A 15,784-nucleotide genomic window follows, 5' to 3' on the forward strand; every position below is an offset into this window, starting at 1 on the left:
CTTTGCAAAGCAGGTGTGCAAAGAGATGCAGTGGTTTTTGCCGAGGTTCATCCCAAACAGCTCTAACACAGGAGTCTGCTTTACGGGCGGTTCCCCGGGATGCACACCGAGATAAACATCAGCTGATGCTGGGCCCATGGGAAACCCCTCGGGCTGTATCCGGGAAAATATGGTTTTACTGCAGAATGTACATGGCTTGTAAGATGGAATGGAAGGGTTGTGAGGCAACTCGCTCCTGTATTGAAGAAAACTGATTTCCTTTGTACTTTTTGGAATGTCAACTTGGTGCTGTTTGGAACTGTAATGTATTTTTAAAAGATTTTTATGAATAAAGTATATTTTGGGGGAAAAAGTTTTTTTTTTATTCATGTTGTCCTCCGCAGAGTATAGAGCATTAGTCTCACTTATTATTCCAATTGAACGTGAACTTTGTTAATCGGGTATGTGGACTGTAGAGGGCCCTTTAACACCCTCCCCTTTAAGGCTGGCCTCTGACCGCCCCTTTAACGGTAATTTGTGTCGCCCCAACAGGACCCACAATGCTGTGTTCCGGAAGTGTAGCCTGTTCCTGGTCCACCATGGGTTTCCCTGGAAACGGCCGCTTAGCGGCTCCGGTGCCGGCCCTGCTCCTCACCGCCCTGTCTGCTGTTTACCTGCAGACTCTTCACCGCTCGGTGCCCGGCGGGGACTCGGGTCAGTGCCGGCGCCGGGGGGAGAGACGAAAGGGTGATGGGGTGAGAGGGTGGTGTGGTGTGGTGGGGGGTGAGAGGGTAGGGTGGTGTGGTGTGGTGTGGTGGGGGGTGAGAGGGTAGGGTGGTGTGGTGTGGTGGGGGGTGAGAGGGTAGGGTGGTGTGGTGTGGTGGGGGGTGAGAGGGTAGGGTGGTTGGTGTGGTGGGGGGTGAGAGGGTAGGGTGGTGTGGTGTGGTGGGGGGTGAGAGGGTAGGGTGGTTGGTGTGGTGTGGTGGGGGGTGAGAGGGTAGGGTGGTGTGGTGTGGTGGGGGGTGAGAGGGTAGGGTGGGTGGTGTGGTGTGGTGGGGGGTGAGAGGGTAGGGTGGTTGGTGTGGTGTGGTGGGGGGTGAGAGGGTAGGGTGGTTGGTGTGGTGTGGTGGGGGGTGAGAGGGTAGGGTGGTTGGTGTGGTGTGGTGGGGGGTGAGAGGGTAGGGTGGTTGGTGTGGTGTGGTGGGGGGTGAGAGGGTAGGGTGGTTGGTGTGGTGTGGTGGGGGGTGAGAGGGTAGGGTGGTTGGTGTGGTGTGGTGGGGGGTGAGAGGGTAGGGTGGTTGGTGTGGTGTGGTGGGGGGTGAGAGGGTAGGGTGGTTGGTGTGGTGTGGTGGGGGGTGAGAGGGTAGGGTGGTTGGTGTGGTGTGGTGGGGGGTGAGAGGGTAGGGTGGTTGGTGTGGTGTGGTGGGGGGTGAGAGGGTAGGGTGGTTGGTGTGGTGTGGTGGGGGGTGAGAGGGTAGGGTGGTTGGTGTGGTGTGGTGGGGGGTGAGAGGGTAGGGTGGTTGGTGTGGTGTGGTGGGGGGTGAGAGGGTAGGGTGGTTGGTGTGGTGTGGTGGGGGGTGAGAGGGTAGGGTGGTTGGTGTGGTGTGGTGGGGGGTGAGAGGGTAGGGTGGTTGGTGTGGTGTGGTGGGGGGTGAGAGGGTAGGGTGGTTGGTGTGGTGTGGTGGGGGGTGAGAGGGTAGGGTGGTTGGTGTGGTGTGGTGGGGGGTGAGAGGGTAGGGTGGTTGGTGTGGTGTGGTGGGGGGTGAGAGGGTAGGGTGGTTGGTGTGGTGTGGTGGGGGGTGAGAGGGTAGGGTGGTTGGTGTGGTGTGGTGGGGGGTGAGAGGGTAGGGTGGTTGGTGTGGTGTGGTGGGGGGTGAGAGGGTAGGGTGGTTGGTGTGGTGTGGTGGGGGGTGAGAGGGTAGGGTGGTTGGTGTGGTGTGGTGGGGGGTGAGAGGGTAGGGTGGTTGGTGTGGTGTGGTGGGGGGTGAGAGGGTAGGGTGGTTGGTGTGGTGTGGTGGGGGGTGAGAGGGTAGGGTGGTTGGTGTGGTGTGGTGGGGGGTGAGAGGGTAGGGTGGTTGGTGTGGTGTGGTGGGGGGTGAGAGGGTAGGGTGGTTGGTGTGGTGTGGTGGGGGGTGAGAGGGTAGGGTGGTTGGTGTGGTGTGGTGGGGGGTGAGAGGGTAGGGTGGTTGGTGTGGTGTGGTGGGGGGTGAGAGGGTAGGGTGGTTGGTGTGGTGTGGTGGGGGGTGAGAGGGTAGGGTGGTTGGTGTGGTGTGGTGGGGGGTGAGAGGGTAGGGTGGTTGGTGTGGTGTGGTGGGGGGTGAGAGGGTAGGGTGGTTGGTGTGGTGTGGTGGGGGGTGAGAGGGTAGGGTGGTTGGTGTGGTGTGGTGGGGGGTGAGAGGGTAGGGTGGTTGGTGTGGTGTGGTGGGGGGTGAGAGGGTAGGGTGGTTGGTGTGGTGTGGTGGGGGGTGAGAGGGTAGGGTGGTTGGTGTGGTGTGGTGGGGGGTGAGAGGGTAGGGTGGTTGGTGTGGTGTGAGAGGGTAGGGTGGTTGGTGTGGTGTGGTGGGGGGTGAGAGGGTAGGGTGGTTGGTGTGGTGTGGTGGGGGGTGAGAGGGTAGGGTGGTTGGTGTGGTGTGGTGGGGGGTGAGAGGGTAGGGTGGTTGGTGTGGTGTGGTGGGGGGTGAGAGGGTAGGGTGGTTGGTGTGGTGTGGTGGGGGGTGAGAGGGTAGGGTGGTTGGTGTGGTGTGGTGGGGGGTGAGAGGGTAGGGTGGTTGGTGTGGTGTGGTGGGGGGTGAGAGGGTAGGGTGGTTGGTGTGGTGTGGTGGGGGGTGAGAGGGTAGGGTGGTTGGTGTGGTGTGGTGGGGGGTGAGAGGGTAGGGTGGTTGGTGTGGTGTGGTGGGGGGTGAGAGGGTAGGGTGGTTGGTGTGGTGTGGTGGGGGGTGAGAGGGTAGGGTGGTTGGTGTGGTGTGGTGGGGGGTGAGAGGGTAGGGTGGTTGGTGTGGTGTGGTGGGGGGTGAGAGGGTAGGGTGGTTGGTGTGGTGTGGTGGGGGGTGAGAGGGTAGGGTGGTTGGTGTGGTGTGGGGGGGGTGGTGAGAGGGTAGGGTGGTTGGTGTGGTGTGGGGGGGGTGGTGAGAGGTGGGGGGTTGGGGAGAGGTGGGGGGGGTGGTGAGAGGTGGGGGGTTGGGGAGAGGTGGGGGGGTGGTGAGAGGTGGGGGGTTGGGGGGAGGTGGGGGGGTGGTGAGAGGTGGGGGGTTGGGGGGAGGTGGGGGGGTGGTGAGAGGTGGGGGGTTGGGGGGGTGGTGAGAGGTGGGGGGTTGGGGGGGTGGTGAGAGGTGGGGGGTTGAGAGGGTGTTGGGAGGGGGGTGTTGAGAGGGTGGTGTGGTGTTGGGAGGGGGGGGTTGAGAGGGTGGTGTGGTGTTGGGGAGGTGGGTGAGAGGGTGGTGTGGTGTTGGGGAGGTGGGTGAGAGGGTGTTGGGGGGGGTGAGTGAGAGGGTAGGGTGGTGTGGTGTGGTGGGGGGTGAGAGGGTAGGGTGGTGTGGTGTGGTGGGGGGTGAGAGGGTGTTGGGAGGGGGAGGTGAGAGGTGGGGGGGTGGTGGGAGGGGGAGGTGAGAGGTGGGGGGGTGGTGAGAGGTGGGGGGGTGGTGAGAGGTGGGGGGGGTGGTGAGAGGTGGGGGGGGTGGTGAGAGGTGGGGGGGGTGGTGAGAGGTGGGGGGGGTGGTGAGAGGTGGGGGGGGTGGTGAGAGGTGGGGGGGAGAGGTGGGGGGGGTGGTGAGAGGTGGGGGGTTGAGAGGGTGTTGGGAGGGGGGGGTTGAGAGGGTGTTGGGGGGGGTGAGAGTGTGGTGTTGGGGAGGTGGGTGAGAGGGTGTTGGGGAGGTGGGTGAGAGGGTGGTGTGGTGTTGGGGAGGGGGGTGAGAGGGTGGTGTGGGGGGGAGGGAGGTGAGGTGTGAGGGTGATAGGGTGGTGTGGGGGGGCGACGGGGTGAGTGGGTGGTGTGGGTGGGGCGAGAGGGGGTATACGGAGCTGTTTTTCCTGCTCTGTTCTGTTCTGTCACTGACTGTAAGTTGGTTTTTCCACAGGGGAGCTGGTGACGGCTGCCTGCGAGCTGGGGGTGAGTGGCTGCATCTTCTGTGTTAATAACAGATTGAACATCTTGATGGACAGCCCCTGGCACAGTGTGAGGAACTGGTGGGCCTTTTTTTCCCACCCCCAGAGGGGATCAGGATGATGAGTTTAGAGAGGGTGGGTGGGTGGTGAGTGAGCTGAGGATGGCGATGGTTCCTGGCCAAAGGAGCCATGGCTGGCATGTCAGAAGTTAAGGTGGGGGTGTGGGAAGTCAAGGGAGCATTGGGTGGGTCTCATGAAAGGGATGAGGTGAAGCAAAGATGGAGAAGAAACTGCAGAATGATAGAATCAGGTAGTGGGAGACTGGGGAGAGGCTAAGAATAACATGAGTGTGAGGTATTAGCAGAGACAGCTGTATGTATGGTCTCAGTGTTTCTTCCATTTTCCCCCACACATCCACCGCCACCACGGGTTACCACGATCCCAAGTCTCAAGCCACTTTGTCCTCTGTATGGTGCAACCTCTCAACTGGTATCAGAGGTGAGGCTGGAGGGGACGGGCAAGGAGCTTGAACATGTGGTTCATTAAGGAGAAAAGGAGGCGCAGGTTGTTCTCAACAATGATCTTTAAGAAAGTTGGCTGAGGAGATTGCATACAGTTGTGATTGTGATGGGTGAGTTGATCAGTTATAGAGTCATTTATGGCACAGGAGGAGGCCATTTGGCCCATCGAGTCTATGCCAGCTCTCCACAGAGCTATTCAGTTGGTCCCACTCCCCTTCTTGATCTCCGTAGCCCTACAAGTCTGCTTCCTTTATGTGGCCATCCATTTTTCTCTTGAAGTCATTGATTGTCTCTGTTTCCACCACCTGCTGCTTAACAAAATTCTTCCTCACATTCCCTGTGCATCTCTTGCCCAAAATCTTCAATCTGTGACCCATAGTCCTTGTACCATTAATGAATGTGTTGTACGTGTCCGAGTTTGAGAGCCACTGACATGAGAGAGTGAGGATGAAGACTGTATTGGGGCAGCAAGATGCTGAGCATTTGGGAATGAGTCAAGGGAATGGTTGAGCTGGCCAACAGTGACAGATGTGTCACCCAGAGGTGAAGGCATTGGGACAGAGCTGGGGGAGCTTTTATTTCCAGGGGTGGATGTTGGGCAAGGAAGGGAGAATTAGGTGGACAAGGAGATAAGGAAGTGGTTAGAGATGGCCTCGTCCATGATTGAGACATTGGGAATGTAGGAGCTGTAAGAGATTGAGGTGGGCGGAAAAGTCTGAGGAGAGGCTGCAGAAGTTTTGATGTAGGTTGACATTGCCAAGAATGAGAAGTTGCTTGGTGCCAAGGCTGAGGGAGGAGATTGTTTCAGTAAAGTCAGTATTGGGTTATGGAGGGTGATATGCAACAAGTATTATAAATGAGGCAGAAGAGTCTTAGAATCATTACTTTAGAAAAGGAGGCCATTCATCCAAAGAGTCCATGCTGGCTCTTTACAGCAGTTCTGTCAGTCCCATTTCCCCTGTTCTATTCCGTAGCCCTGAAAGTTTATTTCCCAAGTGTGTGCATCCAATTTCCTTGTGAAATCGTTGTCTCCGCTTCCAGTGCCCTTGTAGGCAGTGAGTTCCTGGTTATTGCCACTTGCTGTGTATAAAAAAAAGAAAAAAAAAATTCTTCCTTGCATGTCCCTGTATCTCTTAACCAAAACCTTAAATCTGTGTCCCCTAGTCTTTGTACCATCAGCAAATGAGAACAGCTGTTCTTTGTCTACCTATCTAAACCTGTCATAATCATGTACACCTCTATCAAATCTCTCCTCAATCTCCTTTGCTCCAAGGAGAACAAACCCAGCTTTTCCAATCTAACCTTGTAGCTAAAATCCATCATCCACGGAACCATTCTGGTAAATCTCCTCTGCACCCTCTCAAGGACCCTCACATCCTTCCTAATGCGTAGTGACCAGAACTGGACGCAATACTCCAGTTGGGGCCTAACCAGAGCTTTATAAAGGTTCAAAATAACTTCCCTGCTTTTATACTCAATACTTCAATTTATGTAGCCCAAGATCCCATGTGCTTTGCTAACTTGCTAACTACTATCATATGTCCTGCTGCCTTCAAAGGTCTATGCATGTGAACACCCCCACCAGCACCATGACCCCTCTGTCCCTGCACGTTCTTTAAAACTGTGTCATTAAGTAGAAATAGTGCTTCCTTATCGCTTCTAAAATGCATCATCTCTCACTTCTGTATTAAATTCCATCTGCCACTTGTCTGCCCATTCTGCTAGTCTACCTATGTCCTGTTGTAGTTGATTGGTATTATCCTCACTGCCACACCGCCAAGTTTGGTATCATTGGCAAATTTTATTCTGTATTATAATATCCAAGTCATTTATACATGTCAAAAAATTGGTTGTTCTAGTACTGATCTACCATCCTTCAGTCTGAAAAATAATCCTTTACCATGACTTGCTATTTGCTGTCTTTTGTTCAATTTTTCTTTTATCCAAGCTGACACTGACCCTTCTATTCCATGAGCCTCAGTTTTGTTAACCAATCTTCTTAAAATCCATATAGACAACATCCACTGCATTCTCTTCATCAGCCTTCCCTGTTACTTTATCAAAAAATTCAAACATGACCTGCCTCTTAGCAATCTGTACTGGCTTTCCTTAATGAACTCAAACCTCTCCAAGTGCCTTTTTTCCCCCCTGATTATTGTTTCTAAAACTTCACCGACCACTGATGTTAAACTAACTGGCCTGTAGTTACTACGACTGTCCTTACACCCTTTCTTGAACAAGGTGTCACATTTGCCACACTCCAATCCTCTGGCATCTCCCCTGTATCCAGGGAAGATTGGAAGGTTATGGCAAGCCCTTCCGCTATCTACAGCCCCCCTTCCTTTAGCAACCTGGGATGCAAACCATTGACCACTCTAAGCATAGACAGCCTTTCCAGCACATCCTGCCTATCAATTTTCACTATATGATGCAGAAGGGTGAGGTCCTCAAAGGGGTGGGAAGAAGAAAGGGTGAAACTTGGCAATGAAGAACTATGCTATCATCGGGGTCAGAATGTGGCAATCGTTAAAGAGTTGTTGCCACCTATCAGCTCCAGGAAATCAAAATGGTTCATCCATGGTAAGATTATAGATGGCAAGGGTGTTGTTCATGAGAGAACATTCTGGAAGTTGATAGAGTGGTCTGGTGATATGGTGGGGTTGGAAGGCCAGTGGGAGGAGTAATAGAGTTTCTGGAAGTTAAACCCCCTCCCCCCTCCTCACCCCCACCAAGGAGAGAGCTGGGAACCAGGACCACAGGGTGAGTTGGTTGCAGTTGTCATCCTGGGAGCGCCAGTGAGGGCACAGAGGGGTCTGGCACCAACCCCGCACCCCCACCACCCCCCCCCCCACCCCAGCAGGAACCCTGGTTCACGTTTTTTCACCCCAACCTGTGGAGTTGGTACTGAGGCCAATTGTAGACCCCTCACTACTGCTCCCTCTGTCAGTGAATCCTGTAATTCACCAGCTGAGTCCTTTTTTAAAGAGAGGGTATTGCCTGGTTTGGGCTGGGGGGAATGGTGATGGCTGCTGTCAGGTGAGGGGTATTTGGGAATGTGTAATCTGTTCTGACATTGTGTGTGGTTTCATCACCTCTTGTTTCCCTTTTTTTTTTTTAGGTGGCACATCCTCCTGGGTATCCGTTGTTCACTCTCCTGGCCAGGCTGGCCATGACTATTCTCCCACTGGGGTCTCCAGTTTTTAGAGTCAATGTATTGAATGCGATGCTGGGGGCAGCCACAGCCTCACTGCTCTTTGACACGGCTGGCAGGTGAGTTCAGGGGTGGGCAAGAGATGCTCTGCTCTGCCTCGACAGACACTCTTATCAGGTCTGCAGAGTCAGTCTCCGACAACTGGAGTTAGCTTCATGGGAACAGGAGGAGGCCATTAGCCCCTCAAAGCTGTTCCACCATAATTGGATTGTGGCTGATCTGTATCTTAACTCCCTCTACCAGCCTTGCTTCTGTAATTCTTAATGCCCTTAATAAAAAAAAACTATCAATCTCCATTCAAAACTTTCAATTGACACGAGCCTCAACAGCCTTTTCAGGGGGAGAGTTCCAGATTCTACTACTCTTTTTGTGAGCAAGTACTTCCTGATCGCACCCCTCAGTGGTCTAGCTATAATTTTAAGGTACGCCCCCTTGATCTTGACTGCACTAACAGAAGAAATAATTTCTATCTATCTAATAATCTCCTTTAATCATAAATATCTTGATTAGATCACCTTTAATCTAATATTTAAGGGAATACAAGCCTAGTTTATACATCTTTTAGTCCTGGTATCATTTTGTTTGATAATCCTGTGAGATGTCTTGGGATGTTCTGCAATGTTAAAGGTGCTATATCAATGCAAGATGTTGCTGTTGCAGCCCCTCCCCAAGGCCAGTATTTCCTTCAAGGTGCAGTGTCCAGAACGCAGCTCCGGATGGGGTCTAACCAGAGCTCTGTTAGGCTGTAACATTACTTTGAGTCTCCTTGAGATAAAGGCCAACATTTGATTAGCCTTTCAGTTGATTTTTGTACCTGTCCACTAGCTGTTTGATCTCTGTACTTGGATCCCTAATCTCTGTGCTCCTCCTCAGTTCCTAGGTTCTTGCTATTTAGGAAATATTCTGATCTACCTTTCTTGGGTCCAAAGTAGATGACCTCACATTTTCCCACATTGAACAACATTTACCACAGTTTTGCCCACTCGCTTAATCCATCAATACCCCTTTGCAGCCTTCTGCTCCCATCTACACTATTCACTAACGCAAACAAAACGCGGAGGCTACAAATCTGAAATAAAAACAGAAAATGCTGCAAATACTCGACAGGTCTGGCAGCATCTGTGGAGACAAACAGGGTTAACGTTTCAGGTCTGTGACTTTTCATCAGAACTGGGAAAAGTTAGAGATGTAACAGGTTGTTAGCAAGTGAATAAGAGATCGTGGGGAGAAAAAGAACAAAAGGGAAGGTCTGATAGGGTGGAAGGCAGGAGAGATTCAATAACAAAAGGGTTTAAAGTGCAAGGCCAAAGGGAGTGGTAATGGGACAAGTAAAGAAACAAAAGATGTATTGGGAGGAGGTGTGAATGGCAGAATAAAGAATAGCTGCCATCTGAAAGAAAAGAAAAAATAGAAAAAAACATTAGGGAAACCAAATGCTGATTGGGTGGCTGCTGTGCAGAGCACTATTGTTCAGTCTGCAAGCGTGACCCTGAGCTTCCGGTCACCTGTCATTTTATTTCTCCAGCTTGCTCCCACTCTGACTTTTCTGTCCTTGACTTCCTGCTGTGTTCCAATGAAGTTCCATGCAAGATCAATGAACAGCAGCTCATCTTTACAGCCTTCCAGACTCAACATTGAGTTCAACAATTTTAGATCATAACCTCTGCCCTTGCTTTTTCCCAAACTCCACAACATAGTGATTGGATCAGGACAGGACCTATCTTCTTGTATCCTTCCAACAGGTGCGCTGGCCAACTTATTTGTTTTTACTGAAAGTGCTAATTGCTACTTGGGGGTGTCGTCAGGCACCAAGCATTTCCTTCCCTCTGTCCTTCACCACCTCCCCCTGTCCTCTCCACACCTCACCCACTGACCAGCAAGGATTGCTTGTTAGTGATCAGGAACCTCTAATCAAACTGGAGCATTGTCCATAGTGTCGGGGGATGGGGGGGCTGGTGTTGGTGAAACTGGGGGGGGGTAATTTCAACTTTTACCACTTGGTGATCAATTTCGTGCTGGCAAATCACAGCTGATTTTTCTTTCTGCTGACTTTGATAGATTTTTGTTGAGGTAGTGTGTCATGGAAAATATAACTAAGGAGGATAAATGAAGTTGAGCTACCAATCAGCCATGATCTTCTAGAATGGTGGGACAGGCTGGATGGGCTGAATGGTCTACTCCTGTTCCTACGTTTCGATGTCTGAAGTACCACAGGGTTCCTGTGTCTGAGGTCCTGTTCCCATGTCTTTCAGGTTGTCTGGTTCGTATTCTGGAGGGATTCTTGCCGCTGGGCTCTTTGCTTTTTCCCGATTGGCGTGGCAGTGGTCTGTTGCAGCTGAGGTTTTCACCTTGAACAATTTCTTCATTGGTCTCCTCATGGTCCTGACGGTTAGATTCAGCACAGCACCAACAGCGCAGGAAAGATTAAAGGTAAAATTTGGAGTGAGCCCCTCCTCCCAGCAGTAGCAGACTGTGGTAGGCAATTGGCCAAGAGACCCCATCACAGGCCTGGCTCCAGTTACTGTGAAGCCCCTCACTACACCAGGGAGTGGCTGGAGTCTAGTGATGGACTCAATGGCACATCACTTGCATTCATTTACTTAACCTTTTGGTAATTGAATTAAAATACAAAAATATCGTAATTTGGTTCTTGGTCATTATGTCATTGTTCAGCAACAGATAGGGCGGCACAGTGGTTAGCACCGCAGCCTCACAGCTCCAGTGACCCGGGTTCAATTCTGGGTACTGCCTGTGTGGAGTTTGCAAATTCTCCCTGTGTCTGCGTGGGTTTCCTCCGGGTGCTCCGGTTTCCTCCCACATGCCGAAGACTTGCTGGTTGATAGGTTACTTGGCCATTATAAATTGCCCCTAGTATAGGTAGGTGGTAGGGAAATATAGGGAAGGTGGGGTTGTGGTAGGAATATGGAATTAGTGTAGGATTAGTATAAATGGGTGGTTGATGGTCGACACAGACTCGGTGGGCCGAAGGGCCTGTTTCAGTCCTGTATCTCTAAACTAAACTAATGAGATTAATGATGAAACACAGCAAGACAAATCTCAACATTATAAATAGAGGGAGACAGAACACTGAACCACTGATCAGTCGAGGGAGACTGTGCAGGCCCATTGCACACAAGCCTCACATTGATTCTGACAGTTTCTGAAGGTTTGTTGGTTACCAGCAGTGAACCTCTTCATTGGCTGTCTGGGAGCTGCTCATCTCACTGTCCTGTTAGTTGCAGAACTCCAATCTGGAGGAGTACAGGTTGCTGATCGGCTAGGTATCAGCAGGGCAGCCCTCCAGCACAAGCCAGGCCTGAAATATGTCCTTCAGTTTGGAGGTAAAGATTAAAAGGCAGTATAATAAAGATTTGAAGAAACCATTTATACTGCAGGTTACCAGCTAACAATTTGTTTCAAGAGTGGAATTAGTATGAGGAAGAATTGTGCATCTGTGGGCCTGGCAGATCACCCTGAGCCCCCTCTACAGACTTGGCACGTCACCCTGCGTTCCCCCTCAATCCCCTCTGTAGTCAGAAACCATCATTAGTTGAGTACAAGCCTTCTTGATGATGCCCACAGTATTGATCTGAAGAGTTTTGATGTCCACATGGGTAACTCTGAATCTTTGCCCTTGAGGAAACCCTGCCACCCAATGAAGGTTGTTTACCATCCATTTGATGCCTCCTTTCCCATATGAATAGTTTAGAGATACAGCACTGAAACAGGCCCTTCGGCCCACTGAGTCTGTGCCGACCATCAACCACCCATTTATACTAATCCTACACTAATTCCATATTCCTACCACATCCCCACCTGTCCCTATATTTCCCTACCACCTACCTATACTAGGGGCAATTGCTAATGGCCAATTTACCTATCAACCTGCAAGTCTTTGGCATGTGGGAGGAAACCGGAGCACCTGGAGGAAACCCACGCAGACACGGAGAACTTGCAAACTCCACACAGGCAGTACCCAGAATTGAACCCGGGTCGCTAGAGCTGTGAGGCTGCGGTGCTAACCACTACGCCACTGTGCCGCCCAAATGTGATGCTGTTGCCTCTTCCAAACACTGTCTGTCAAATCCTTGATACAAGTGAGCCCTACGGATTCCCCCTCATGGCTAATGTCCCTTGTAGAGACTTGGATGGATCCTGTAGCTTGAAAGCTTAGTGCTGCAATAATCTTCACTGCAGAACATGGCACAAATGTGTGTAGCTTGTCTTCTGCAATGGAGATAGTGAAGATAGCTCCCCAGCTGTATCCAGGTATGTGTGGGAGGTATGTACATATCAATTTTAAACCCAGATCTTGAAGGAGTGATGAGTCATTGTAGCTGCATTTGTTGGCCCCTCGCAAATTCCTTCATCTCACTGTGCAGCTTGTTTGTAACCTCCTCCATCCCCTGGAGGACTCCCCATCACCTCTGTGTGAGGACCAATGTCAAAGGCAGCAACAAGCAAGAATAATGAAGGAAAATGAGGTGTACTACCCAGTAAAACCAACTACAGTATGGGCTAAAATGTAGCCAAGGGCATTGGAAACCCAACCAGCAAGAAAACCAAAACATGGCCCAGGCTTGTACTGTCCACAGAGCCCAGCCTGCTGACTATAACACAACATGGGACCCTCTCCAATGGGATTTAAATATTTCAAATTGGGCTGTTTCACTGGGGAAGTCCAGCCTCATTATTTGATCTGAAGAATCAGATCTCTTGCAAGTGTGCCCAATATCCACCCATGACTGGCACCTGAGAGTTCCCTGGCACTGACTGGATTGGAGCTTGGGGATAGGTACCAGATGGGAGGTTGCTTGCTTGCATCCTGTTAGCATCTTTAGCTCTTGTTAAAGCATCTGCACTCACTCTGATAATGTATTTCTGTTTGCAGCTTTCTCTACAGGGTGCATTCTGCTGTGGCCTGAGTCTGTGCAACCAGCACACCATTATTATCTATGTGATGCACATCGTACCCTGGGTGTTGTTTAGACTACACAGGGAGAAGGTGAAATACCACCCATGTTTTAATTTCTAATGTTCAACTGTAGTTCATTCTCTCTTTCTCTCCTGACTGCCACTTGGTGTCTGTTCTTTCCTCCTCTCTCTTCCTCTCCTATTTTCATCTCGCTCTTTCCTCTCCTGTTACACTCTTTTTCTTTCCTCCACTATGTCTTTCCTTCAATTTTCATATCTCTTCTCCTTTTCCTCTTCTCTTCAACCTCTCACCTTCTCTTTTCCCCCTTCTGCCTCCTCTCTCTCCTGACCACTCCTCTTTCTATCTTCTCTCCTATCTCTCTCCTTCTCTGTAACTTTTCTCCTGCTGTTTCTTTAACCTCAATCTTGCTTTCCTCCACTCTTTTTTCCCCATGTGTTTTTGTTTCTATGTATGTATCTCTCTCCAAGTCTGTGTTGTGTGTCTCTATCTCTGTGTCCACTTGGCTGTGAAATCACTAACTGTACAATTCTGCTTTGTTGTACTCTGAATGTCCAGGAGTTGTCTGTGAGGGCCATGCTGAGGTTAGGCCTGTGTTTCGGAGCTGGCCTGCTGCCTTATCTCTATCTGCCCATCTCGTCCTATCTTAATCGAGCGCGCTGGAGCTGGGGAGACCAGACCACCTTGAGAGGATTCATAACCCACCTGCTGCGGGAGGAGTATGGCACATTCAGTCTGGTAAATTCTGACACCTTGTCAGTTTTGACAGTGGGATTTAGGGGTTGAGGTGTTGGGAATTGAAACTTGGAGAAAATCAGGACAGCAGAGGTTTGTGAGAGTTTGTCAAGTGTCAGAAGTTTAAGAAGTGAAGAAAAGAAATATCTCCCATACAGGTAAACCTTGCTGTTTAGTTTTTGCTATGGTCAGGAGCTGCTATGGATTTTCCTCTCAGTCCTCCCAATCTCCGAATACCCCATCATACACACTCTTCCTCACCCCTGTATCCAATAGACTTACCACATTTACCACACCACCTTTGGCTCTGATCAATTCTTCCTCAAAATAACAGCACGGCTCACCTCCCATTGCTCACTTGCTTGTTCGTTCGCTCACTCACTCCTTCCCCCTCAATCTTCAGCTTTAATGCCCAAGCCACAACTTCTGCATTTACCTTGCCTGTTCTAAACATCTCAGCTTTGCTGGTGTCCTGCAGCATTGCCAGGTGACAGCACCCACTGGGAGCATGGGTAACCAGGCGTCCAGTAATTGATCAGTTATCTCTGGAGTCAGTATCCTTTTAACGTGGAGGAAAATGTTTCCTGATGGGATTTTGTTTGTTTCTAGGCCAAGTCGGAGTCTGGCTCAGGACTGCTGCAGGTCTGGAGGTGAGTGCAGTTGATGCTGTCCAGTGCTCCCGCAACAAAAGATGTTGTGTGAATTGCTCGGTGTGGGATTGGGCTGCACCACATGTTCAGGTTAAAAGTAGTAGTCAAACGTATTCATGTTGTTTATTATTACAGGGAAGAAAAAAGAACTACAGCAAGCATCACCAATACCATCCTGGACTCGAATAGGTTAACAAAATAATAGTTTCTTTAACTGAGTCTGTGAGCAATACATGAGAGTTGCAGGATTTGCTTTAATGTAAAAAGCAGATTCAGATTGTACAGATGACATACTTCATGTATGAATTTAAAATAATTCCAAATGCTACTGCTAAAGTCAAAACTTCCCTCCACCCTTGTTTAAACTGTACCCACTGGGAACACTGGACCGGATAGGGTGACAGCACCCACTATGAGCGTAGGATTGGTGTATTAACCGTACTCATGGTGGGGGGTGGTGGATAGCTTGTGTTCTAGTAGAGGCAGTATGCAGTATTGATTTCTGCCACCCCTCCCATTTTTAATTGTGCCTCTTTGAAATGCCAGATGATATTAAAGGATGAGTTCAGGACGCTGATGTGATAGGGCAGGTTGTGTATTGATTTACCGAGCATAATAACCAGGGAAGAGAGGTGAAGGGATCTCAATGAGTCAATCTGTTGCTGAGCTAACTTCTGAACCTTTCTGTTCTCCACAGTTATCAGATGGCACAAATAAAGACTGAATTGTCAACAATCGGGGCAACCCTGGCACTGGCAGCCATCCTGCTGCAGGGCTTTAAAAGGTATAAACTAGAGCTCCCAGAACATGCAGTATATGCAATCGCTCTCCCCCAGTCCCTGACAGTAAATGTGCTCCACTTGAACAGGTTGATGGTGACTGAGGTTTAATTTCTTCTCTCCTATTTTTGGTGGGATGAGATAGGTGAGATTGCCCAATGGGAATCATTCAGTGTGTGAGATGAATTGATTTTTTTTAAACAGTTTTTTCTTTGTTTTCCCTCCCCCACTCATCTCCCTCCCCCTCTCCCCTCAGTCTCTGCCCTTTTGGTCCTCTTGGTGAAGGTTCCAGTAATATGGGCTGGTGAGGATGGGCTGAGAGTTGCCCTGCCCAGGTGGAACAATCAGTGGGTTAGCAGGTCACCACTCCTCCCTCTACACAAACAACCACAGGACTTTTATTGAGCATGGGCCCTGAATTCTCTCAGCACCAGCAATGGAGACAAAATGGTACACAGACAGCAATATTGCTGTACGAGGTAAACACAAGGTGCCTCTGGAACCCAGTGCCTGTCACCACAGCCAGCCCCTGACCTGTCTATAACCTCTGTATAAGGTGTACTTCATATCATTCTGCATCTAATATGCTGGACTACACTGAACAATTAGGTACAGATCAAAAACAGTGCTGCAGATGCTGGAAATCTGTAATCAAAGCAGAAAATGCTAGAAATGCTCAGGTGAGGCGACATTTGTAAAGAGAGAAACAGTTAACTTTTCAGGTCAATGAAATGACCTTTTGTCAGAACTGGAAATATTAAGAGATGTAACTGATTTTAAGCAAGTATGAGGCGAGGAAGTCTGTGATATGGTGAAAGGCAGGAGTGATTATATGTCAAAAGGGATGATGGTCCAAGGGGAAAGGAGATGGTTAT

General features: G+C 50.2%; 1 protein-coding gene across 1 annotated transcript in view; it reads left to right on the forward strand.

Annotated features, from left to right (window-relative positions):
• The first annotated feature begins 555 nt into the window (after window positions 1-555).
• The window catches only part of tmem260 (transmembrane protein 260), a 55,283-nt gene continuing 40,054 nt past the window's right edge, over window positions 556-15,784 (forward strand). Inside the window, exons 1-8 of the mRNA XM_068057812.1 lie at window positions 556-693; window positions 4,053-4,084; window positions 7,720-7,871; window positions 10,065-10,242; window positions 12,704-12,817; window positions 13,304-13,483; window positions 14,090-14,130; window positions 14,828-14,914. Of these exons, the coding sequence (XP_067913913.1) occupies window positions 579-693; window positions 4,053-4,084; window positions 7,720-7,871; window positions 10,065-10,242; window positions 12,704-12,817; window positions 13,304-13,483; window positions 14,090-14,130; window positions 14,828-14,914 (899 nt within the window). The 5' untranslated portion in view covers window positions 556-578. The remainder of the gene's footprint in view (window positions 694-4,052; window positions 4,085-7,719; window positions 7,872-10,064; window positions 10,243-12,703; window positions 12,818-13,303; window positions 13,484-14,089; window positions 14,131-14,827; window positions 14,915-15,784) is intronic.

This window comes from Heterodontus francisci, chromosome 26 (genome assembly GCF_036365525.1).
Source record: "Heterodontus francisci isolate sHetFra1 chromosome 26, sHetFra1.hap1, whole genome shotgun sequence".
Taxonomy (NCBI): Eukaryota; Metazoa; Chordata; class Chondrichthyes; order Heterodontiformes; family Heterodontidae; genus Heterodontus; species Heterodontus francisci.